The sequence below is a fragment of the Petaurus breviceps genome, unplaced genomic scaffold (assembly GCF_028583685.1).
Source record: "Petaurus breviceps papuanus isolate PSGF00001 unplaced genomic scaffold, PetGlider_PUasm1.0 90845, whole genome shotgun sequence".
Lineage (NCBI taxonomy): Eukaryota > Metazoa > Chordata > Mammalia > Diprotodontia > Petauridae > Petaurus > Petaurus breviceps.
The window spans coordinates 6127746-6155320 of record NW_027187359.1 but is presented as its reverse complement, the minus strand read 5'-3'; the positions used below and the strand labels follow the sequence as shown (position 1 = coordinate 6155320).

Below are 27575 nucleotides of genomic sequence, written 5' to 3'. Positions count from 1 at the left end.
TTATTTTCTTTAGTGAATACATTTATATTATTACTGAACTCGGTACTATCTCTTTGACTAACAAATCCCATAAATGTGCTACCCGCCAAAGAAAGTGTTTCTTTTTGTTTGTCCTACAGTTCCTTCTTTAAAACTTTGGGGGAACTTCTCCAGTTTTCATGTTAAAAGATTTGATGAGAATACCCATTTTTATCATGCTCATGCCATGCATGGCTCTGTAGACTTCAGTCCCTTCTAGTTTCCACACTGATAGCATTACAGATGTCCTTGACATATTGATCCCCTTTTGACCCTTCCTTTCTAGATCAAAGAGGTCTATCATTTATGGTCAGTGCTCCATGCTGCCACTTTTATAATTTTAATTGCTCTTTTCTGTTTTAATAATAACAGCTGACATTTATGGAGCATATTTAAGGTTGAAAAGTACTTTACACATATGTGGTAAGGGTCAAATGTGATAATATGTGCCCTTTGTAAAACTTAAAGCTCTTTAGAAGTATATGAACTGTTATTATATCATTTGAACCTCACAACAAGTCTGTGAACTATTATCTCCATTTGACATATGAGAAAACCATCTCTCAGGGAGGTTAAATGATTTGCTCACTATCACAGAACTAGTAAATATTAGAGGATTTTATATTTGATCCTAGAAATAAGGAGTCACTGGAGTTTATCAAGGAGGGGGAATGACTTGGGGAAACTCATCCTTTAGGAAAAAACATTTTGGTGACTTTGTAGGAAATATATTGGAGTAAATAAAGACTTGAGGCAGGGAGGTGAATAGGAAGCTATTGCAGTGGTCCAGTCCAGAGGGGATGAGGGCCATGTGAGTGGAGAGAAGGAGACATAATGAAAAAATGTGGAGATAGAGAAGATAAGATTGGGTAACAGATTGGATATGTGGGACAACTGAAAATGAGGAGTCAAGGATGGCACTGAAGTTGTGATCTTGGATAATGAGGATAGTGGTGATCTCAATAGTAAAGAGAAATTCAAAAGAGGGATAGGTTTTGGGGAAAAGATAATTAGTTCTGTTTCACACATGTTGACTTTGAGATGCTTCTTGACCAAACATCCATTGTAAAATGACCAATAGGAGTTGGAGCTCAGGAGAGAGATTAGGGTGAAATTTGTAGATCTGGGAATAATTAGCATAGAGATGGCAATCAGACACATGGGAACTGATGAGATCACTAAGTGAGAGTGTAGGAGGAAAAGAGAGCCAAGGACAGAGACATGGGGGACACCCATGGTTAGCAGGCATAATGGGGCTGAAGAGCCACAGAGAAGAAACAGTTAAGCAGAAAGGAGAAGAACCAAGAGTGAGCAAAGCCCAGAGAAGAGAGAGGATGTAGGAGTGGTCAACAGTGTTATGTGTTAACAGAGATGTAAAGCATCAAGAGAACTGAGAGCAGGCCATTAGATTTAGAAATTAAGAAATTATTGGCAGCTTTAGAGAGGTTAGTTTCAGTTGAGTGATGAAGCTGGAAGCCAGATTGCAGAGAGTTTATAAGAAGGTGAGGGTAGAGGAAGTGAAGGAACCATGTACAGGAACCTTTTTCACAGAACTTAGCTAAAAAGGGGAGGAAAGATACAAAATAATAAGCTAGTGGGGATGGTAGGATCCCAGGAAGGTTTATGTTTTTGTTTTTGTTCTTTAATGATGAAGGAGACTTGAGTGTATTTGTAGGCCGCAAACAAGAGTCAACTAGATAATAAGACACTGAAAATTAAACAGAGAGAAGATGATAATGGGGACAATCTACTGGAGAAGACCAGAATGGATGGGATCAGATTCCAGTCCATTGTATGACAATGGGCAAATTCAACCTTTGAGAACCTGTTTTCCCCATCAATAGAATGGGGATCATTCTACTTCCATTACCTGTCTCACATGCCTATTATGAGTAAAATGTTATATAAATGTGAGCTATTGTTAATATGTTATTAGTAATGAGGACTTGTACAACAGTGATGAAATAAAGAGGTGAAGGGATGGATATAAGAAAGTTGATAAAGGTCAACTGGAAAAAGATTTTGTGCTGGGATTACTATAGCAAATAAAAGAGATAGGTGAGCTAAATAAAAATAGTTAACATTTATGTCCTGCTTTAGGGTTGCAAAAGGACTTAAATAAAGTCCTATTTGTGCTATTTTGTTTGATTTTCACAACAAGCCTGTGAGGAAGGTTCTATTACTGTTCCCATTTTCTTGATGAGGAAACTGAGGCTGAGAGAGGTTAAGTGACTCACCCAGAGACAGAGAACTGGTAAGTATCTGAAGAGAAATATGAATCCAGGTCTTCCTGACTCCAAGACAACTTTTGCATCCATTATGCCACAATGCCTCCTTAAGGGTTCAAGGTCCATTTCCAACACTTTATGTTGGGTGACTATGGACAAATCACTTAACCTTTTGGAGCCTCTATTTTCTTATTTGGAAAACATGACCATATGACCTACACCCCCTATGGGTTGTTGTGAGGAAAGAGTTTTGTTAAACTTCATGTACTATAGAAATATGAGTTTTTACTATTTCTAAAAACCCTTCAACATGTGTAGGGTTTATTGGCTTCAGATGTAGAATCTTTAGGGAACGATTGAGAAATTTTTAAAAATAACAATAATAACTGGCATTTCAAAACTATTGATTCTAGAATTGTAGAATTTTATAGCTAGAAGGAACCTAAACAACCATCTAGTCTGACCTACATTCAAAAAGGAAACCCTCCAATAACATACCCAACAAATGGTCATCCAGCCTTCCAGGAGAAAAGACCTAGCGCCTCTCTAGACCAACCATCTCACTTTGGGATTCTCTAATTGTTAGGAAGTCAGTCCTAACATCTAGCCTAAATTAGATGGATTCTTTGCAGTTTTTACTTGTTCCTGGTTCTTCCCTCTAAAGTCAAACAGATCCAATCTCATGTTTCTATCTGATAGCTCTTCAAATTCTTGAACATAACTATTATGACTCTCCTGAGTTTTATCTTCTCCAGGTCAAGTTATCAGTGGTTACTAGAACTAATACCCCACATATGTTCTGATCAAGGCAGAGTACAAAGGAACTATGACTTCCTTATTCCTGGAAACCATGCCTCTCAATTGAGTCCAAGACCACATTACCTCACCTGACTGTCACATCACATTGTAGCTCATACTAAACTCATGTTCCACTAAACCTCCATAGTTATTTTATTGTATTTTACTTCTAGAAATTTATTTTCAGTTCTAAATTCTCTCCCTCTCTCCATTACTCCCCCAACCACTGAGAAGGAAATCAGTATGATACCATTATACACATGAAATCATGTAAAACATTTTCACATTAGCCATGTTGTGAAAGAAGGAAGGGAGGGAGGAAAGAAAGAAAAAGAAAGAAGAGGAAGGGAGAAAGGAAGGAAGGAAGAAAGAAAATATGCTTTGATCTGCACTCAGAGTTTATCAATTTTCTCCCTGCATGTGGATGACATTTTTCCTTATAAATCCTTTGGACTTGTTGTGGATCATCATATTGATAGCTAAGAATAGCTAAATCTTTCACAGTTGATCATAGTTACAGTATTACTGTTACTGTGTACTGCTTATTTCACTTTGTATCAGCTCATGTAAATCCTCCTAGGTTTTCCTGAAGCCACCCCCTTCATCATTTCTCACAGCACAGTAGTATTCTATCACAATCATATACCACAGCTTGTTCTGCCATTCCTCAATTGATGAGCATCCCCTCAATTTCTAATTCTTTGCCACCGCAAAAAGAACTATCAATATTTTTGTACATATGGATCCTTTTCCTTTTCTTTGTTCTCTTTGAAAAACGCAGATCTTTTTTTAGACCAACTGCTACTATCTAACCATGACATCCCCATCCTATCTATACTTGTGAAGTTGAATTTCTGAATCCAAACATAAACTTTGCTTATTGCTACTGAATTTCATCTTATTAAATTCAGCCCAGTGCTTTAGCCTGTCAAGATCTCTTTGGCTCCTGACTATGTATTATTTAATAGCTCCTAGCTTTGGGACATCTGCATTTGTGTTGTTACATTTGATCCTCACAACAACTCTGTAAGGTAGGTATTGGTTTGTAATTCCTAGAGAGTAAATAACTTAAACACCCATCATTTTACATATAGTTTGATTTATTGTCTTCTGATCACTTTACCTAAAACAGACTACGATTGTAGCTCATCTGTCACATTTTGTTTACTTGTAGAATCTTGTGAAATCCTTCATTTTCCTCTCTGGAAGAGATTAGAATAATTTTTGAATATGAATATTTCCATGGTCTCTTTTCCAGATAATTTATAAAAACTTTGAGACCAGTTCTCCTATCCATCCCTGGATGACCTTACCAATTATTATCCACAGAGAAATATACTTTCTAATCCATGACAGAATCCTCTCACTCCTAATCCAGCTATGTTATAATTTAAAATCTTACATTAACCTTTCATTTAGAGTTTGCCAGAGGCTTTTTAGAAATCAAAATGAGTTATTTCTATTGATTACCCCCCACATGTATTTACCCTTTTTAAAGAAGTTTATCAGATAATATCAATCAAATTCAATTTCCCCTTATTGAAAAAAAATATTGCTTCCTTCCCAGTGGATTAAAAAAACAAAACAAAACTAGATTTGTGATTTTTTTTGGTATAGAGAACTCCTGATGAGGAAATTAATTAAATGACTTGCCCATGGTCACACAGCCAGTATGTATCAGAAGCAGGATTTGAATCTAAGTCATCCTGATCCTGGTTACAGTTTTCCATCCATTATCAGTGGTGTTAAACTTAAATAGAAATGGATTGTTGCAGGATGCCCATTGACTTAGAAAACCACAAGTTAACATAATTTATGTTGTATTGTATTTTTACTTTTTTAAAAAAATATTTTCCAATTATTTTTTAATCTATTCTAAACTTGACACCTCTGTACTCTATCACACTGTCTCTCTGGGCATAACCAATGGGTTTTATTTTTTAAGTATTGTGATCATATCCTTTATTTTTTATTTCCCACCCTGTAGTGTGGGAATTTCCCTGCCAGAATATCAACTCTGGCTGGCACCTTTATTCTTTTTTACTATATCCTTTCAAAAGCATTTAGCTTAATAATTCACTGCAAAATTTGTTGTTTTTCACTGGAATGGTTAAGTTTAACCACAATTTTTTTGGAGTTTGAAATATAGGTTGTTATGTTTTTTTTTTCCTGAAGATCTGTGGATCCTTTCAATTTATGCTATTTATTCTATATTCAGAATTATTTCCTGCATTATGGTGTTCAGTTTTTTAAAATTAAAAATGCTGGGAGACCTATAATCCTTAGGTTTTTCTTTACTCATCCTATCTTGAAGATCAATGGCTTTTGCTTGTAAAGAGATGATGTACTCTTTTAAACATTATGTTCCTTTTCTTTTCTTTACTTCATTATATTCATGTTGTTCTCTCTTTGGCTCCTGTAGAGAAACTCACCAGTATGAATTTAAGTTTTCTATTCTGCTAATTATTTCTGCTCTTCAGAAAATACATTCTTATATTTATTCTTTCTAATATCTTCTCTCAAGAATCTCAATTCTCCTTTGAACCTTTCTGGAGAATCCTGTTGTGGTTCCATACTCTCTTGGGATTTCACAGGTTGCTGTTTTTATTAAATATTGATTCAATTTCCTTTTTGGAGAAGCATATAATCTTTTAGATCCTTTAATACTCATTCTCTTTTCTAATTTAAATATCCTTTCTATTGACTTACTTACTTGTTCCCTAGATTTTTAATTAAATTTTCTTCATCTTGAAATTTGTGGTGATTTTAGCATTTTTCTCCTATAGTCTTCTGTCACTGTCTGACTCCTTCTCTTTCCTTATGGCTAAGAATAGGGAGGGTCAGTGAAGCCTCCTACAATGTTGGGGAATTTACTTTTCACCAACTTTGGTCCCTGCCCCAAGTAGCTTCAGTAATACAATCCTGGCCTTTGCTGGATTCCAGTCCCCTTTCTTTTAGGGCTGTTACAGCTACTCACATTGACTTCCTGCTTCGGGGTAGCTAGGTGGTGCAGTGAATAGAGCACCAGACCTGAAATCAGGAGGACCTGAGTTCAAATCAGGCCTCAGTCACTTAACACTTACCAGCTATGTGACCTTGGGCAAGTCACTTAACCCCATTGCCCTGCCTCCCCCCCCTTCCACCCCCTCTCACTCCCCTCCACTCCTGCCAAAAACAAACAAACAAAAAACCCAACTTCCTGCTTCACATCACTCTTTAACTGTCTAGCTGGGCTGATTCAGCATCTGTCACTTTTCACAGAGCTGGGGGAGGGTAGGATGGGCAGTCTGGGCAGAGTTTCTTAAGTCTTGTGGGTCTCTAACCTAGAGACTACCCTAGTTAAAAAGAAACCCTTTTCTCCCTCCTCTTACTCCTCTCCCTTCTCTGTATGTGGCTGAGCATAGTTGCTATCTGCTACTTGTTGCAATGGATGATGGGAAAAAGTCAGGGATGAGGTGCATCCTGGCAGAATCTCTACAAAAAGAAGAGAATCCCTGAGTGGGTACCAAAGCACAGATCCATGGGTTAGTTTATGTTTTCTGCCAGTGGATACTGGTAGGGGAGGGGCATTGAGTGAGTTCAGATTAGTGTTCTCCACTATTAATTCTGAAGCTGTTACCTTATTGGACTTTTTGCTTTGCTTCTCCTTTTGTATTCAACTATAATTGCTCTTCCTATGACACACAATACCTCTTTGAAGGATTTTTGTTTGTTTTATTTAGCTGTTTTTGAGAATTAGGACTGGAGAACATGTCTAGTCCTCCATTTTTCTGGTTTATGTGACCTGGCTCTTCTGCTCAGTAAATTTCACTCAACAGTGACAAGAACAGCAATAATAGCTAGCATTTATGTAGCACCTACTATGTTCCAGGCACTGTGCTAAGTGCTTTTACAAATATTATCTCATTTGAGCCTCCCAACAACCTTGGGATGTAGGCACTATTATTATCCCCATTTGACAGTTAAAGAAACTAAAGCAAAAAAAAAAAAAGTTAAGTGACTTGGTCAGGGTTACATTTTCAGTAAATTTCTAAGGCAGGATTTGAACTCAGGTCTTCCTGACTCCCAGCTCAACATTCTATCTACTGCATCACTAGCTGCCTTAGTAATGAAAATACCTGGCATCATTTTCCTTTTTATAAGATGGGGAGAGACACTGAAAAATAAAACAATTATACAACTTAAGGGAGCACAATGTCTTTTTAAATTTTTAAAAATTAAACATTTATTTTCTTTCTCTCCCACCTTAAACCCACACTGAACAAAAAAAAAAAAGACAAAAAAACCCTGGTAACAAGTATGCATAGTCAAGCAAATTCCTGCATTAGCTATGTCCAAAAATTATATCTTATTCTGTATTTTAAGTCCACCACATTTGTCAGGAGGTGGATACATTTCATCTTCATTCATCTGGAATCATTGTATTTGTCAGATTTCTCAAGTCTTTCAAAAAAATTTATATAATGTTGCTAATGTATAAATTGTTCTCCTAGGTCTGTGTGATTCACTCTATATCAGTTCATATAGACCTTCCCAGTTTTTTCTAAAACTATTTGTTTTTTCTTTTCTTTGTTGTAATAACAATCACATATATTCATATGCCATAATTTGTTTAGCCCAATATGTGGACAGTCCTTTAGTTTCCAGTTTTCTGCTACTAGAGAAAGAATGAACACAATATCTTAAATTTGATATTTTAACTTATATCCTATATCCTACACCATCATCCAAGGTATCGGTCAATAAGCATCTATTAATAAGCCTGTGCTAGGTCCTGGAGATACAGATATCCCTCCTCATGATGAGCTCACATTCCAATGGGAGAGACAAGTATATATAAAACACGGGCTGGGCAGCTAGGTGGCACAGTGAATACAGCACTGGCCCTGGAGTCAGGAGAACCCAAGTTCAAATCCGGCCTCAGACACTTAACACTTACTAGCCATGTGATCTTGAGCAAGTCACTTAACCCACATGCAGCATAAGCATAAAGTTAATAAATGTATGTGTGAGTACATATATGTTTATGATACAAGTTAAATAAAAGGTATTCTGGGAGGGAAGTTACTGGCAGTTGATGAGATCAGTCAGAGCTTTCTTCAGAAAGTGTGCTTGAGTTGCATCTTAAAGGAAGAGGTAAGAATGGAGTGTGTTCTTGGCATGCAGGATGGTCAGTGGTAAGGCATGGAGACAGGCAATGGAGTATAGTGAGTGAGGAACAAATAGAAGGCCAGGTTGGGGAGAATAATATCCAGTGAGGCTGGGGCCATATTGCACTGGCTTTAAAAGTGAGAGGTAGTTTATATTTTATTTCAGAAGCAATAGGAAGCTATTGGAGCTGGTTGAATAGGGGAATCACTTGTTCAGATCTTTACTTAAGGAAGTTAGATGGGTAACAGTGTATAGGATAGGCTGGGTGGTGAGAGGCATGAGGCTGGAGAACCAATTAGAATGTTGTTTTAATAATCTAAGCAAGTGATGAGAGGATGAATGGAAAGAAGGGGTCAGATATAATAGATATTGTGAAGGTAGAAATAACAAGATTTAGCAGCTGATTAGATAAGTGGGGTGAGAGTGAGAAAATGATGAATCAAGGACAATGCTGTGATTATGAACAGAGGAAATGAAAGGATGGGTATGCCTTTGACAACAACAGAAATATTTAGAAGAGGGAAGGATTTAGGGGGAAAGATAAGAAATTCAGTCTGTAGTATATCCAGTTTGAAATGGGGGAGATGTTGGGGCTGGAAATGTAGTTGTTGGTGTAACCTGCACAGAGATGAGAATTAAACCTGTGGGTACTAATGTGGTTGGAGAGAGAGACAGAGAGAATGAGAGAGAGAGAGAGAGAGAGAGAGAGAGAGAGAGAGAGAGAGAGAGAGAGAGAGAGAGAGAGAAAGAGAGAGAGAGAATGAGAGAGAGAATGAGAATAGAGGAAGAAGAGAAAAGGGCCTAGAATAGAATTTTGGGAACACCCACAGTTAAGAGGCATGATGAGGTTTATGAGCCAGCAAAGGAGACTGACAAGGAGTGGTCATACAGGTAGGAAGCAAATCAAGAGAAGGAGGATTATGAAAACCCAGAGGGAAGAAGGTATCTAGGAGGACAAAATGGTCACTAGTACCAAACATAGCAGAGAAGTTGAGAAAGATTAGTAGTAAGAAAAGACTATCAGATTTGGTCATTAAGAGATCTTTGCTAACTATGGAGAATGTGGTTTCAATTAATTGATGAGGTCAAATGCCTTCAGGAGGGTTGAGCTGTGAGTGAGAGGAAAGGAAAGTGGAGGTGGCAATTGTAACTTTTTTTAAAAAATAGCATTTTTTCCTGTTATATGTAGGAGCTATTTTTTACATTCATTTTTTATAAAATTTTGAGTTCCAAGTTTTTTTTCCCTCCCTTCCTTCCCTCTCCCCTCCCTAAGATTATAAGCAATTTGATATAGGTTATAGATGCACAATCATGTAAAACATGTTTCCATATTGTTGTTTGTTCTTCATTCTCAAAGAGGACCATGACATCAGGAAGGAGATATCATAGTTTGCAAGTGAATTGGATTTAAGGACTGTGCAAAGTCACCAGCCTCATCCTCTCCTCTGGAGCCATCTGGGTCCAGTGGCCAGATATAGATCAGGATGACTGGAGATGACCGTGGATGCAGTGGGAGGACTCAGTTTTTTTGAGCTAAGCTCTTTCCCAGGTCTCAATTTAAATCCAGTCTCAGACACTTACTAGCTGTGTGGCTCTGCACAAGTCACTTAACCCTGTTTGTCTTAGTTTCTTCATCTAGAAAGTGAGCTGGAGAAAGAAATCCAAAACACTCTAGTATCTTTGCCAAGAAAACCCTTGAAGGGGTCACAAAGAGTTAGACATGACCAAAATGACCGAATAACATAGTGTTGTTAGAAAATGGGACAGTCAGGAGCTCATCACTGGGCTTTGGTCCTGTCACTTCCTTTCTCTGTGTTTCAGTGTCCTCATCTGGACCAGATGAATTAAGGTCTCTTCTAACTCCGAATCTATGACCTGTGAACACAGGGTCTTTGCCTTTCAGATCTGCTCTTCTCTTTCCTCCCACATCATACACTGGAAGATAAAAGCTCTTAGTTCTTTCCTAAGCCAAGAAAGTTCTGCCACTTCTAATCATTAAGCTAACTAGTTAGGAGCTGGATGATGATAATAATAATTGAATTTATATAGTGCATAAAGGTTTGCAAAGTACATTAATCAGCTCCTTTGAGCCACAAAGGGAGCCAAGAGGCCTGAGTGTTGGTCTCCTAATGGAATAAAGACTGGAAGTTATTTTCCCTAACTCCTGCTAGTACCATCAGCTTCAGAACAGAACATTATTGGCAGCACTCCCCTCTTTCCCTCCTTCCCATTCTACCTCCATCCATTTGCCCTCCATGGTAGAGGTGCATTGGCCAAGTGCCCTACTTTTCCTGTACAATTGGAGGTGTACATGTCAGGTGCCCTGCCTTCCCCCAGGGGTCCCCTCTCAGCCTCACCCTCTGGGAGGGTACTGGGAACAAGGAGAACTTCTGTGTGAAGCAGAAGAGTCCAGGAAGAGATGAGGGAGGAGACAGATGCTGGATCCCACTGAGGGCTCAGTGGCACAAGGCCTAGGACAGGGTTTGGTATCAGTGTTGCAGGGGCCATGCGGTAGAGGAAACAAGACACCATCAGCTTCTTTGCCAAGATCTTTTGGACTCTTATTCACTTCCTTCTCTCTCTCTCTCCCTCCTAGGCAATGGAGAGCAAGCTACTGATTGGAGGCCGAAATATTATGGATCATACCAATGAGCAACAGAAAATGTTGGAGCTAAAAAGGCAGGAAATTGCTGAGCAGGTAAGGATGCTATCCTTCTGGACCAATGTGCTGTGGCCGAAAGTTTTAGAATAAGAGAACCTAGGTTCAAGTGACCAGACAGCTACGTGGTCTAGTGGATGGAGCTCTGGACCTGGAGTCAGAAAGATGTGAATTCAAATTCAGCCACAAGCACTTCTTAGCTATATAACCCTTGGGCAAGTCACTTAACATTGTAATATGGAGTCCCAGAGTTGTTGTGAGGATCAGACGTGATAATACTTGTAAAGAGCTTACCGCAGTGCCTGGCACATTGTAGGTGCTTAATAAATGTTTGTTTTTTCCTTCCTTCAAATCTCACTTCTTTCTCCTGTGCTACCTTAGTTTGTCATCTGTAAAATGAGGGGGTTGGATTAGACAACCTGTAAGGCTCTTTCCAACTCTGAATCTAAAATCCCAGGACATTAAATCAGTCTTCCCTCCGAAGTATAAAATTATCTCCAGTGGAACCGTGCAAGCATATAGAACCCTGCCCCCTTTGCTCTCTCCCTTGGCTGGAAGGCATGATGGTCATGAGAGCATAAGAAATGCCATGCCGAGCCAGATTGAGTCCTTCCAGTCCAACAGTCTGTCTCTGACAGCAGTGGATTGTGGGAAGGCAGGATAGTTGCTTTCCATGACATCAGCTTTGGAAGGTCAAGAACAATCCAGACTAGATGACCCATCCCTAAATCATAAAAGTGGAAATACGTTTAGTTAACTAGTTAACCTTATGCATAGAGTAGGAAAAATGACACTGAGGTCGTGCCTGTGTTTTACCCAGGATACACTCCATTCCTGCAGATCCATGTGGAGGCTGGAATCCCAGCAGAGATATGTGAAAAAGGGCTCAATAATTGTGATAACAAATGACCTTGTCCCAGTAGGGGAAGCTGAGGAGGGAAGAGGTCACATTTGGGGTGAGGATGAATGGGAACATCATCAGGTCCATGAGGAATTCCAGAGGATAGGAAGGAGCTGAGAAATAGATGCTGTCACCTGAGCTCAGGACCTTGCACGTTTTCTTTCATTCATGCATTTTTTTAAACAAGAATTTATTAAGCATCTACTGTATTCTAGGTGGTAAACAAAGTGACATAGTAGACAGGGAGCTGGCCCTTAAATCTGAAAGCCCCGAGTTCAAATCTTCTGACACATCCCGGCTGTCACTTCTCCATGAAGTGCCCCAGGCAGCTCACCAAGACTACATATAAGTGGCAGAGCAGGCACAGATCTTCATTGGTAAAAGGAAGTGCCCCAGACCAGTGAAATCACAGATCCCATTTATTTTTAAAATGTACTTAGTGCTGTGCTAGGTCTTAGAGATACATGAATGAAAGCACAATAGTCACTGTCCCCAGTAGTTTGGAGGAGTAGGGAGAACACGATGTACACAGATAATTAAATACAACATCATGTCAGTAGGGAAGGACATCAGGAAGTGGGATCAGAAGAGGCATCCTGTGCAAGGAGACATTTGAGCTCATTGTCGCTCATGAGGTCCTATGTCAGTCAATCCATCAAAAAACATTTATGAAGTGAAATAATACCCTCTCTCAAGGAGCTGATTTCCTACGAATCTGGAAATCGAGCTGGCTCTTGTGGTTGAAGCAATACCTGAGCCCCTCCTCCCATGCACGTTTTCCTGGAAAGGTACTGAGACCATCTTCACATCTATGGTGGGTTCAGACTGTTAACATCACTTCCTGCATGCCTGAGTACAAAACATCCATACAGGGTCCTCTGATACTTAGCTGACATATGCATCAGAGGAAGGGGAGCTTCCCTCAGCTCACTTAACTTGAGGTGTCCTTAATGCCTATCCTTATTGAATATCCTTTTCTTGCTATGGCTAAGTAAATCTCCTTTTGTTAACTGTGGATTGACATGTGAGCATCTCCTTTTATTCCATTATCTAATCTAAACCACAAGGGGACCTACTTGAGTCAAAGCCAGAACGACTCCTTAGATAGCCTCCCTCCTTCTCTTCATGTACTTGGTATGCTAAGTATCCTCTGCACTGCCTTGTCCTAGAAACGCAGAGAGCGGGAAATGCAGCAGGAGATGTTGTTGAGGGATGAAGAGACCATGGAGCTCCGGGGAACCTATACCTCTCTACAACAAGAGGTGGAAGTCAAAACAAAAAAACTCAAGAAGGTGAGAGTCACAAAGTGAGTTAGTAAGGGGGCTGGGGCAGCCAGGTAGTGCAGTAGGTAGGGACGCTGGGCTTGGATGTCAGAAAGAGCTGAGTTTAAATTTGGCTTCAGACACTTACTGGCTATGTGACCCTGGGCAAGTCACTTAATCCTGTTTGCCTCAGTTTCCTCATCTGTAAAATGAGCTAGAGAAGGAAATGGCAAACCACTCCAATATCTTTGCCAAGAAAACCCCAAATGGAGTCACAAAGAATCTTACACTTAACTGAAAACCACTGAACAACAACAAAGAGATTCTGAGAGGAGGAAGAAAGGAGGAAGTACCTGCCAGGCATAAGGGACAGCCTATATCAGGGGTGGGAAACCTATGGCCTGGAGGCCACAAGTGGCCCTCTAGGCCCTCAAGTGCAGCCCTTTGGCTGATTCTAAAGCCAAATTCCCTAGGAATTTCTGTGAAATTTGGAATCAGTAAAAGGGCTGCGCTTGAGGACCTAGAGGGCCACATATGGCCTCCACGCCACAGGTTCCCCATCCCAGCCTATACAAAGGTAGTTTGGCTGGAACTTAGAGAGTCTAAAGGCCTCCCCTCCATTGTTTTGTGTGAGTGTACATACCTGTTCTGTTTATCCTCTATACTTCTAATTAAGTTATTGGGGTCCAGGAGAGTGAAGCATACTAGTCTATATAAATAGGCAATGCTCCCCTGAGATTGAAAAGTGTTTTCACTTCTAACCTCTGGCTGGGACTATCCTCAAAGTCTTATTGTTGTTCAGTCATATCTGACTCTTTGTGACCCTGTGAACCATAGCATGCCAATACTGTCAAAATCCTAAATAAAGATGAATTCCCTTCTTTACTGCGTCATTCCCAGGTAATTGCTTGGGTGTTGTCTGTTGTCAGACTACTCCCAGAGTGGGGGAGTGAACCTTAAAGAGAGACAGCAGACCCAGGGTGGGGCCAGATTACAGAAACTGGAAAAGGGAGAATTAGAGAATATCCAGGATGATGGAAAGTTCACTCACTGTCAGCAAGATAGCGAGTACTCTAACAGTTTGGGATCTGGAAAGGCCTGTGATTGGGTGTAGAGCTTCTGTTAGGGCCTGGCCAGCATGTCAGGCTGGAGTCCAGCCACTGGGCAAATGTGCCTTCTGGAAGTTCCCAGGGCCGTAGCAATTTGACTGGGTCCTGAACAAAGGTCTGCCGCTGTGGTAGTTACCAGGAACCCACACTCTTTGAATGTCCTCCATTCTGTTGCTGATGGGAAAGAGGGAAATGTGGCTAATTACCTACTCACTATAAGCCACCCTCTCTCTGCCTCCTCCCAATGTGGTAAAGTGGAGAAAGTACCAGCTCTAAAATCAGAGTCCCTAGGTTCACATCCCACCTCTGTGTAATACTGAACTAGTCACTTAGGCTCCCTGGGCCTGTTTCTCCAAATGTAAAAGGAAGGGGTTAGACTTCATAACTTCTGAGGTCTCTTCCACCTGTAAACCTAAGATTTCTATGATTTTCCCTTCTAGGCTTCCTTCACTACAGCAGACAGGACCTCATACCCATAACCTGTCCCTGGAAACCCTGGTCGAGTGGGGATACCAGCTAGCTTCAAAATAACCCTATGGGCTCCTCTTTCTCTCTGATCATAGCCATGGGAGAGTGGGATGGTAGTGGCATTTTTGGTGGGAGGAAGGGATGAGCTTTATTTGCAATAAGAAAGTCTCAGATCCAGGCGCTGATCCTTCCTTCCCTTTCAAGGAAAGCAGTGGTTCCCCAGGGCCCGAGAAAATCTTTGCTGGGGCAAGTGCGAGGTGGAGGCTCTTGTTTCCAGCCTCTGCCATGCTAGGCAGGGCTGACTGACGACGCGGTCTGTCTCTTGTCCAGCTCTACGCGAAGCTGCAGGCAGTGAAGGCAGAGATCCAGGACCAGCATGATGAGTACATCCGCGTGCGGCAAGACCTGGAGGAAGCGCAGAATGAACAGACCCGGGAACTCAAGCTCAAGTAAGGGCTCGTCCAGCTTGTCACTTCTGCCCACTCGGAAATTCTGTAGGCCTCTCCCGTTGCCTGCTCCTCTGCACTCAGGCCGTGCTTACCAGGCCCCCTTGCTAGCCTGCAATGCTGAACATTCCCACATGTAGCAGTAGCCCTGAGCCGGGGTTCTTCTGACCACCGCTGCTACACTTCGGTACCATCTTCTGTAAGACCAAGGCTGGAGAGTCAGGGCTTGGTCCGGCATTGAGGAGAAGATGTCCTCCCTAAGGACAGGAGAGAAGTCAGATAGGCCTGAAGTTGGAAAGTCAGCACTTGGAGGATTTCTTCCTCCTGTTTGTCAGACACCCTAATATGCGTTAGCTTTCCAATTTCAACTGCTAGACCTTGTTCCTTGGCTCCAGAGATGTTGAATGCCACTGGTTTTTTTTTTTTAATTAATGCCAGCTTTCCCTGTTTCCCCCCACAAACCTCTCCTCTTTGGCTTTTGTGTATGTGTGTATATTATGCATTCTCCAATCCATACTCTTATCACCTATGCCACGCTCACTTTTTCTCTTGTCCCTCCTGCCTCCCATTCCCATTGCAGATACCTGATCATTGAAAACTTCATCCCTCCTGAGGAGAAGAATAAGATCATGAATCGTCTTTACCTGGACTGTGAGGAAGAGCAGTGGAAGTTCCAGCCACTGGTGCCAGCCGGAGTGTAAGTAGATTCTTACCCGGGGAGCAGAGGTGGGGCTCTGGAGGCCCATCTCCTAGGCAGGGTCAAGAGGTCCATGGTCACGATGGAAGACTAAAGGGAGACATAGAGCTGTCTGTGGCCTGAATTCTGAGTAGATGCCTGATTTTTTTTTCAAGTTCTGATGTAGAGAATCTCTATGAGCAGAGTAAATATCTTAAGGGAAGAGTTGGTGGGCAGTATGGTATAATAGATAGGGCCCTGGAAGACCCAGGTTCAGATCCTGCTTCTGACACTTACTAGCTTTGTGAAATTGAGTGAGTCCTTTAACCTCCCTGTGCCTCAGCTTCCTCAAATGTAAAATGAGGGGATTTGATAGCCTCTAAGTTTTTTTTTTCCCTTCCAGTTCTGTATATCTATGATCCTATGAGTTCCAAAAAGATGAGGTGTCTTAGAAAACCAGAAATACTATTGGGGAAGGAGGGTGGCCTGTGATGAGGTGAAAATACCAGCCCTTCTAGTAGGTCCTTTCTTTGGTACAGCTTAAAGTAGAGGAGAGATTTGACCATCATACCTCTCATCATCCTTCAGGTATAGACTCTGTATTCCTGTGACTTGGGTGTAGAGCTCCCTCTGCTGGTACTTATGTAGAACACACCTCCCTATTTGTGCTAGACAGAAGACCACACCCAGTCCTGTTATAATGCCAAGGAACTGCTCAGTCACATTTAAAGCTCTGCTGAAAGAGAAAGAACCAGGTCTATGGGTAGGCAATGTAGGCGGTCACCTAGAGTGCAACATGCAGAGGACATAATGAAGGACACATTTTTAAAAATTGTATTCTTATTTTTTGTTTTTATATTACCTCTTATTTTCTAACATAGCTCTCACCTCCCTCTGCTCCGAAAGCTACCCCTCATGACAATGAATAAAAAAAAAGATTTCTAAAAATATGTTCAGCAAAATTATATAACTTATCAATTGAATGTTCCATACCCAGTCTCTTACTTCCCTCTGGGATGCTTTTAAATGTTATTTAAGATCATGTGGTTATACCTGGAAGGAACATTAAAGGCCTTCAAATCCAACTCCTTCATTTTATAGAGGCCCAGAGATGGCCAGCAACTTGCCCCAAGTTACACAGGTATGTCTAGGATTGGAATCCATGCCTCTGGACACCAAATCCCACATTCTTTCCACTAGGCCATACTTTTTTGCTATGGTAGTTCTTCAGTATTTCAAGCAACCCTGTTTTCATTGGTGTGAGTATGTTTTCCACTGACAGATCTCAGTCCCTTTCTGCCTTGTTTTTTTTTTTTTTTTTTTTTTTTTTTACAAATTCACATATTTTTAATGCCAGAAAATGCCATTCTTAGCAGCCTGTGATGTGAATTCACACATGTTATGGTTAAAGCTCAAAGCCTCTAGTGGACTCCAAGGGAGGGGGTGGGGAGGAAAATCTTCAACACTTACCCAAGATACACAAATGCTTTGTCATCACTTTGCTAGGGAAGTATAATCACCAATGAGTTACTGAGGAAAGAAAGCTTTGGACTTGGAGAATGTGGGTTTGACTCCCAGCTCTGCTGTGTACCAGCTGGATGACTTTGGGCAAATCACTTAACTTCTCTGGTCCTCTGTGGCTCATATGTTTGGAGAAAAAAAAAAAGAATTGAACTAGGTGGCCTCTGAGGTTGCTCTGAGCTTTATATCTTTGAACATCTCTAGATCTGACATCACAGTCCTTGCAAGGGGAATAGGAAGATAGTGAGAGGCATTGTCAGGGAGCTCCTTTTTCCATGCTTTAGGTTGAGAATAGTCACACCCTTTATTTACGCAATCTGTGGTGACCCTGACCTTGATGAGAGTGAGAGAGGCTGCCCCGAAGTGTCATCATTTGTTTTTGTAACTTCAGTTTCCAAGGGAGTTAATTCCCTGACATTTAGGTCTGCTGCCACCAGGTGGTGGTAGGATGCCTTGCTCACAGGAGCTACAGCAAGTGGGTGCTTTTCTTGAGATTGATGTGATAGTTAAGAATCATTAGTGAGAAGGTGGAGGAGACCCCCCTAGACATCATCTGGTTCCCAGATTTACAACCAGCTTTATTAAAGACAAGATTATTAATTTAAAAAATAAACTGAAAACCCAAACATATTAAAATAATTAGGACTTTTAGAACAGTTTTTGAAAAAAATGAAAGATTCCCTAGGATATAATTGGGTCTCTTTACTTATAATGTCTTAAATGTTACCATTCCTAGTACTTTTTCTCATTTGTTCATGGGATCATAGATTTAGATTTGGGAAGTACCTCAGCATCTAGTCCAACTTTCTCATTGTATTATTGATGAAAGGGAGGCACAGAGATGTTAAACTACTTGCTCAGGTGAGATTCAAACCCAGGGCTTCTGATTCCAAATTCAGCACTGCTTCCCTATGCACCATACTGCTGCCTGCCTTTTATTCTTACCTCAGATGAGATTATGTATCCAAAGAGCTCTGCAAACCTCAAAGCACTATATAAATGAGTTATTATTATTATTATTATTATCCTTAGTTTTAAAAAGACATTTCATGGCAATGGAAAGAGTCCTCCTAGAAGAAGTGTCAGGAGACTTGGGTCTCCTTGGTTCTGCCACTAACAAAGGTCACAAAGACTTAATTTCATTTCTCTGGACCTCAGTTTGTTCAACCGAAAAGTGAGGCAGTTGTGGCATTCTGGGATTCTACTTAACTTCCCATAAGTCCCTCAAATAAACGTGTTAGTCAGCTCCAACTTTGTTTAGGTCCAGCAGCTTGGAGAATCTCAGAGTTGCAAGGAAACTCCAAGATCATTTAGTCCAACCCATACCTCAATTGGAATCCCCTTTCTGACTTCTCTAACAAATGGTTATCCAGTTGCTGTCTAGGACCTCTGGGAGATGGGAAGGGAGAGTACCTTCTAAAATGCCTCTTCCATTTATGAATAGTTTTAATTATACCAGACTGCCTCTCTGTAACTTCCAGACATTACTCCTGGTTCTGTCTGTCATCTGGAGTCAACAGAACAAATCTGATCCCTCTTCCCTGTGTTTTTGCATACCTGAAGATAACTAGTATATTCTCCCTAAGTTGTCTCTTCTCATTTTCTTCAACTGATCTCATGCCATAAGGTCTTGTTGCCATTCTGTTCACCTTCCTCTTCCCATGGTTCTGAGCTCATCAATGTTTTTCCTAAAAGGTAGTACCTAGCACTAAACCTAGAACTAAATACAAAATTCCAGATGGGGTCTGACCAGGACAGAGTAGGACACTTCCTGAGACCTTACCTCTTGAATTCAAGTATAGGGCTTTACCTTTATGACTACTAAATTTATTTAATACCCATTTTCTTATATATATAATGTGATATGTGATAGGTTCTGGGAATACAAAGATAAAAATGAAGTAGTTCTTGCCCTCAAGAAGCTTATAGTTTGCCAGTATACACACATATGTATATGCAGATAAGAAAATGCTAAGTGTATACAAAAATAATATAAAGCAGTTCTCTAGGAGAGACTGTTAGTGACTAGGAGGAATCAAGGAAAGGCCTCACATAGGAGACGACACCTGAGCTAGGTCTTGAAGAAAGTTAGGAATTCCAAAAGGTCAACATGAAGAGGGATTGTGTTCCAGGGTGGGAGCACAGAGATGGGAAGTTGCATATCATGTATATAGTATTTTATTTTTTCCAATTACATGCAAGGACAATTCTCAGTATTCATTTTTTGTAAGATTATAAGCTCCATATTTTTCCCTTTCTTTCTCTCCTTCCTCATCCCCTTTCCCAAGAAAGCAAGCAGTCTGATATAGGTTATATATGTGCAATCATGTAAAACACATTTCCACATTAGTCCTGTTGTGCAAGAAAAAAAAAAGAACAAAAGGGGAAAAAATGGGAAAAAGAAAAACAAAGAGAGTGAAAATAGTCTGCTTTGCTCTGCATTCAGACTCCATCAGTTCTTTCTCTGGATGTAGATAGCATTTTCTATCATGAGTCTTTTAGAATTATCCTGAATCAGGAGATTGAATATCATGTATAGGGAATAGCTAGGAGACTAATTTAACTGGAATAGAGTGTGAAAGGAAATAATGTGCAGTAGGATTGGAAAGGTGAGTGGGAAGGAGCTAGGTAGTGGTTAAATTTAATGGAAGACTATGGATGATGGATTTTATTCTTGATCGATTTTATCCTTGATGTAACAGAGAATCAATGAAGAGTTTTGATTGGGGGAGTGAAGTGGTCAGATCTGTGTTTTTGAAATATCGGTTTGTGGAGGAAGGACTAGAGAAAGGACAGAAAGCAAGAAATCTAGTCCAGTTGAGAAGGAATAAAAGCCTGGCCTAGAGCCTATGCAAATGGAGAAAAGAAGACAGATTCAAGAGGTGATTCAGAGGTAGATTCTAAATTTGGCAACTGATTAGATATGGATGTTGAAGAAGAAGGAGAAGGAGGGCATTATTCAAAGGTTAAGAACCTGGTTGACTAGAAGCATGGTGGTACCATTAATATAAAGAGAGAAGTTTGGAGGAGAATTGGATTTGGGGAAAATTTAATGGATTCTGTTTTGTATATGTTGAGTGTGAGATGTTTATGGGACATACAAGTGGAGATGCCCAGCAGACAGTTGGTAATAATGCAGGACTAAAGTTCAAAAAAATATTAGAATTGCATATAGAGTTGGGAGTCATTTGCAAAGAGATGACAGCTAAACCCCATGGGAACTAATGAGATCACCAAGGAAGAGAAGAAGACTCAAGACAGAGACTTGGGTAATGCCCACAAAGTGGGGGCGAGAAAAGGATGTCATTGGAGGCACGTGATAAATGCTTGTTGATTGATGGATTAATCAGCAAAGGAGACAGGGAACAGTCAGCCAGAGAAGCAGGAGGAGAACCAAGAGAGAGAAGTACCACATAAGCCAAAGGAGGAAAGAACATTCAAGGAGATGGAGTGGCTGACAATATCAGGAGAGAGTGAGGGGCTGTTGGTATAGAATTTTCCATACAAATTCAGGCACCAAATTATTTGGTTTTGCATAATTGTTCTTTCTTCCCTAGCCTTTAATCACTGAATGACTGTTGCCTCAGACAGACTGAGACCCGGGAGAGACCTTAGCTTAAAAGGGCCAAGGTCTCCCACTGCATTTGGTTCCATTGCCAGTCATCCTGATTTATGTCTTGCCATTGGACTCTGATGACTCTGGAGGAGTGAGACCAATGACTTTGCACAGTCCTGCCTCACTTAAATCCAATTCACTTGCAAGTCAAGACATCACCCTCCTGATGTCATCTTTTCAAGAATGAAGGACAGACAACAACAGTCTTTGTTACAAGGGCGTTTTCGGTATGGAGGGTGGGAGGAGGGGATCGATCTATCCAGAAATGATCTTGATGTAAAAACCAAAACATGGATTGTTGGAAGAAACTTAGTGGAGGGGGAGAAAAGAGCTACCCAGAGGTTGGATAGAATGAGGACTGAGAAAAGGTCATTGGAACTGGCAGTGAAGAGCCTGCTGGTTACCTTGGAGAAAGCAGTTTCAACTAGGGCCAAGGTCAGAAGTCAGATCACAAGGGATTGAGAGGCAAGTGGAGGAGAGGAACTATAAACTGGGAGAACAAACACCCTATCTAGGAGTTTGACTGGGAAAAAGAGCCAAGCTAGAGGACAATAGATTAGACACAACCAGTCCTTCTTGCCTGTTGAGACTTTGAGGATGCTGACTCTTTCTCTCAAGTGTAGGATGCCATCTCCCCCAGCCTGCTTAGAAGAGCTAATTAGCCAGAGATTTCAGCTCTCCTTAAGTAGTATCACCTTTTCTCCAGATGTGCAGCATATTCCTGCTGGGAGCCAGAAACCCCTAGGCATCTCCCTGACCAATCCTAGGAGCCCTCTCTACCTTACATTACCTCTGTTGTTTGTTTGGGGTTTTTCCATATCTTAAAGAAGCCACTCCTAAGCTTCCAGCATCTGACTTAAGTTAAAGGCTCTGCTAACATTTACTCTCCAGGTCTGTTTAGTGATCTCTCTTGGCAACCGCCCCCCTAGCAAGGGCTGATTTGAGTTCTTGACCCTAGAAAAATTCTGTCCTCCAACAGCCATTTTACTAATTTTGGAATCTGTCCCTTTCAATAACCTTGCATTATATTTGGTGTGTCCTTAGGCATACCTGGTTTAGTGTGGTTACAGATTAATGTTTAACAATATGTCTATGAACAGAAACTATTCAAGATAAAAGTGTTGGGGTAAAAGATATCACAATAAATAGAATGAATCAATAGGGGAAAGAAATACTTCTCTTTATTACATTTGACTTTAAGGCAATTAAAAAATATTTAGTGAATACCTACTGTGTTGCAAGGCTTTAGAGATAAAATAAAATGTCCCTGTTCTTAATGAGTTTCAGTTTTACTGGAGAAATTCAACATGTGCTCAATAATTAAACACTCAGTCAATAAGCATTTATTAACTGTCTGTCACATGCCAGACACTATGCTAGGCACAGACCAGAATTAAACAGTTTTGGCCTTGAAGAACATTACATTACATATGCTTTGGGGGGTTGGGGAGAGGAAGAGGTGGGCATGTGATTTCATTGGTATAAGGAGTTCTGAAGAAAAACTACCACTGCTGAGACAGATTTGTTACTTATGGTCTTGAAATTTGTCTTGGGGTCCTGAGAATGAAGGGATATTCCCAGGATCATATAGACAATACATGTCAGAGCAGGGGTGGGGAACCTGAGGTCTCAAGGCCATATGTGGCCCTCTAGGTCCTCAAGTGCCATCCTTTGACTAAATACAATGAAGTTTGAGGACCTAGAGGGCTACATATGGCCTGGAGGCTGCAGGTTCCTCATCCCTGTGTCAGAGGCAGACCTTTTGGGGCCTGCTCTCTATTTCCTATACTAGTTGTTTCTCTCTCTATGCAGTAAATACAAGGTCATTTGATAGGGAAAGCATAAGCAAATCCAAGAAGGAAGGAATGGTAAGAAATAGGGGGCTCAGGAAGTACCTAATATGGGAGGTGGCAAATTTTGTGTCAAAAACCTATGGAGAAAAAAAAATCACCTTAAAAAAGGGAATATTGAGAAACAGTTGACTTTACCAAGACTTTAGAATAAATACAAGCAAAATAATTATATAGTTGGAAAAGCCATGAACTAGGAGTCAGAAGACTTGAATTCTAACTAGCTGTCTGATTATGGAAAATTCATGCTACATTTCTTGGCCTCAGTTTCCTTATCTATAAAATAAAAGAGTCAGGCTAAATTATCTGTAAGGCCCCTTCCAGCCTGACGTTATTATGAATTACATGCCACCTTAAGGAGGGAAGCATTAATCTTTCCTACTATTTTTTTTTCATCGCTTAAGTAATTCACAAGTATTTAATGAAGTTGGCTGAACCAGATAAAAAGCAAGGGGCCTTTTGGCTTCTAAAATACATCAGGAATCTATGATTCTTACCATGGTGATTGTCCTTCATCTCCCATGCAGATTACAATTATCCCCTGCAGCAGTAGAACTTTTAACACGTTGTTAGTTAATCAGTTGCTGTCCCTGAAAAAAATTCTTCTCCCAGTGATGGCCACATACTGACTTAGAAAATCACACCTGTTTACATGTTTCTTTTTTATTAATATATCAACACTTTAAAATCAGATGGGAGCTCCATTTTAATTGGGTTTGGACCATACCTGGATAACAACTCTTCCCCAACTCAGTTAGTCCAGTGCTGAGATGTCGGACTCATGGTCTGGCCCTAATAGAACCTGCTACAATTTGTTCTTTGCTGACATAATTTTGGGTAACCATCAATAGCTGACACATATATAGCAAAGGGCATTACGTAGAATCAGAGATCTAGAAGAGATAGGGATCCTAAAGGCTACCTAGTCTATGTCCTTCATTTTACAACTGAGGAGACTGAGGGCCAAAGAAAATAAGGGACTGACCCAAGGTCACAAAGGTCATAATCTTTAGAGGCTAAATTTGAACCTGGGGCCTCTGACTCCAGAGCTGGTGTTCTTTTGGCTATAGTACATAGATTATCCCATTTGTCCTTGACGATATCCCTGAGGTAGGTGCTTTTATTATCCCCATTTTACAGATGAAGAAACTGAGATTCAGAGAGAGTGATAGTTAGAAAAAGTTAACTGAGGTAGAGGTTGACAATTAGTAAGTGCAGGAAAAAGTATCTAAAACCGAGGTCTTTCTGGGTTTCCAAATCTAGCAACTCTAACAACTAAAAAAATTTTTTTCTATCCTCAGAAGGGCTTCAAGCCACAGAATTATTGCCTGTTGTTAGTGCAAATGTTGGAGATTTCAGTTTGTATTGGGCCACCGTGTTAACTGTGTTAACACTCATGCCAACAAGAACAGTTCAGGTTATGTAAAGGTGAAAAAAAAAAGTGTTTGGAAATATGTGCCTTTGTTTAAATAGGGTGTTCTCAGTGAGGAAATGGTTTCATTTGCACTTGGTTCTCAAAATAACCCTGTGAGGTAGCTAATGCAAGTATTATTAGTCCCATTTTACAGATGAGACAACCAAGTCTGAGAGAGATTTAGCAGCTTGCATACAAGTAGCAGAGTCAGGGCTCAAACCCAGTTCTATTAAGTCCAAGTTTTATATCTTTGTGCCCCCGTATCACACTACCTCTTCAAACCTAAGAGCTTTATGTTCCTATTAATATAATAATAGCTGCTATAGGACTGTGGAATATTGCATGTAAATAAAGTCTGCATTGAAAGGCAACAAGGCTCTTTTGTAACCTGACGGTCAGCAATATCATCATATGATCAAATGCAAAAGACACATTTCTCCTTTCTCTAACAGAAAAATATAAAAATGGAGTGGGATAATTTTTTCTTGGGAAGCAATTTGGGTATTCTGGAAGGTGTGAGACTCAGAGACTTGCCCACAGTCACACACAGCTAGTTAAGTGTCTGAAGCAGGACTTGATCTCAGGTCCTCTTGATCCCAAGCCCAGCACTTTATATATCCACTACCTCTTCTTGCCTCTTACAACTGGGATGTTTTTTTTGTTTGTTTGTGTTTTGGGGAAACAGTTGAGGTTAAGTGACTTGTACAGGGTTACACAGCTAGTAATTGTCTGCGGCTGGATTTGAATTCATGTCCTCCCTACTCCAGGGCCAGTGTTCTATCCATTGTGCCACCTAGCTGCCCCCTCACAACTTGGTTGTAAAGAACTTTATATGTGTTATGTCATTTAATCAGCACAACAAACCTATGAGGTAGCATTTCACACATGAGGAAACTGAAGCCAAAAGGAGTTAATTGACTTGCCCAGTACTGTTTGTTTTCTAGAATTGCCCTCCTACCTTTGTTTATAAACGTCTTCCCCATGCCATCTTTTAACTCTATTTCTCAAACACAGTAAACCTGAGATGTGCTGATGGTAGCTGCTTCTCCAGGGAGTTCTCCTTCTTGTCGTTGAGTTGCTTTTCAGTCACGTCTGACTCTTCATGTCTCCATTTGGGATTTCCTTGGCAGAGATACTGCAATAGTTTTGTCATTCCTTTCTCCAACTTGTTTTACAGATGAGGAAGGTGAGACAAACAGGGTTAAGTGACTTGACCAGGATCACACAACTAGTGGTTGGGGCTAGTTTTGAATTCAGGAAGATGAGTCTTCCTGACTCCGGCCCTGGCACGCCATCTACTGCACCATAGCTCCTTCCCTTCAAAGTGCCCGTTCTAACATTATGTCAGGGCTTACCATTGTAAGCTTTTCCTGACCAGCCAGCCCTCCAGTCTTGCTCCCCTTACCCCATCTTGCCATCATCAACCAGGGATTCTTAATCTAGGGTCTAACAGTTTTGATAACTCTATTTCAGTTGGTCTCCTTTGTGACCTTATGCATTTTATTTCAAACATTTCAAAATATTCTACTGAGAAGGAGTCCATAAGTTTCACCATTTAGCTAACCCTGATTCCAAGGCAGCTAGAATGGTGATTAGAGCAGTGAGCCTTAAGTCAGGAAGAACTAAGTTCAAATCTGTACTCAAATACTTACTACATATGTGACTCTGAGAAAGTTACTTAACCTCTGTCTGCCTCAGTTTTCTGTACTGCAAATGATCTTATTATAAAGCTGCTCAGGAATTCCATTTAAAACCGTCTATAGCCATGAGTTGAGATAATATAAAGAGTCCTGGCCTTCTGAAAGAGTCAGATGAGCTGGGTTTGAATCTCTGCTCTTCTTTCTTGTGTGACTTTGGGCAAGGCTAAAACCTCCTTAAATTTCAGTTTTCTCATTTGTAAAAGAAGGGGTGGGAGAAACTGGATCAATTAAAAAAAAAAAGAGACTGGATCTGCTCAATATACATAAGGATGCCTGTGGGCCACAGACTGACTTAGAGAACTATACAGGCACATGTATTTTTCTTTTATTATTATTATTAATACATTAACACATTAACATCAGCTAGGAACTACCTTTTAGTCTGGTGTGGGCTGTATTTGGGGGCATTGTGGGCCACATGCAGCCCCAGGCTATGTGTTTGACACTTCTTTCTGAGCTAGGTGACTTCTAAGGTCCCATCTAGCTCTATAATCCTAGAAATATTTTGGTTCATGTGACATTTTATTTGGACAATTTCTCTTGATGGATTTTCCTTTAAAATCATGATGATACGACATCTTCTAGCTGTTACACATTTGACAGTTTCTTTAACACTGTATGACATCAGCTGCATACATGGCCCCTAGCCCTTGCACTATCGCTGGCCCTTTTGGGGTTTTGCAGATCTCCTCACATGGACCCATCCGTACCACAACGACTTCTACCCTCCAAAGTGACTTCTGAGCGAACTGCCTTGGAGATGTTAAAGAGAATATACCCCTTGTCTCTGAAAAATGCACTTGGAAAAGAATTTGAACAGAAAGTACAGATGGTTTCATTGCAGATGCAAAAGTATATGGCCACCAAGGATTCTTCCATGCCCTGGAATAGCCACAAGGAAGGAAACAAGCATTTATCAAATAGCTACTGTGTAGCAGGCACTATGCTAAACACTTTACAGATATTATCACATTTGATCCCCACATCCGTGGGAGGGTTATATAAAATTATGCCCATTTTATAGTTGAGGTAACTGAGGCAGACAGAGGTTAAGTGACTTGCCTAGGATCACACCTCTAGTACACATCTGTAGCCAAATTTGAACTCAAGTCTTCCCTACTCTTGACCCAGACATGGTACCACCCAAGTTCCTTGCCATCTTGAATCCCAAAACTCTTCATACCTAAGGACTGTCCGTAGATGTCTTCACAGATTTTTAAGATCTTGGCGTGAGGAAGCAAGAAAATGAGATGGAGAAGGGGAAAGAATCATAGTGTTTAGCCTGGAGTCAAGGCAAAGAAACATGGAATCTTAAGGTACAATAGGGATAGACTATAGCAAGGGATAGTTTTAATATTACTTTTTTAAAAATAAATGCACATTTTTAATGTCAGAAATTCTGTTTTCCATATGCAGGTGTTTATTTTGTGAGAAGTCAAGTTGCATATATTACAGTGAATGTGCTATTCATTCAGCAAACCTAGGATCATAGACTGATTGAGGAGCTATCATGTGCAAGGCAGGTGCTGGGATACAAAGGTGAAAAACAACATTGCCTGCTTTTGACGAGCTTCTGATTCCATGGACATGTTCTCAAAAAAATATTATACAAGACAGTGTAATAGGACCAAGAGACCAACAAAATGAAAAAGATGTGAGAGAGGTCACTTCCAGTCATGGTTGGGGGATTGGGGGTGAATCAGGGAAAGTATGTAACTATAGAGGATGATCATGAAGAAAAAACTTTTAACAGACAGA

The 27575-nt window shown here is 40.5% G+C and overlaps 1 protein-coding gene across 1 annotated transcript in view; it reads left to right on the top strand.

Annotated features, from left to right (window-relative positions):
• KIF3C (kinesin family member 3C) overlaps positions 1-27575 on the top strand; it is a 62111-nt gene that overhangs the window by 22410 nt on the left and 12126 nt on the right. Inside the window, exons 2-5 of the mRNA XM_069072011.1 lie at positions 10792-10893; positions 12925-13047; positions 14925-15043; positions 15621-15737. Of these exons, the coding sequence (XP_068928112.1) occupies positions 10792-10893; positions 12925-13047; positions 14925-15043; positions 15621-15737 (461 nt within the window). The remainder of the gene's footprint in view (positions 1-10791; positions 10894-12924; positions 13048-14924; positions 15044-15620; positions 15738-27575) is intronic.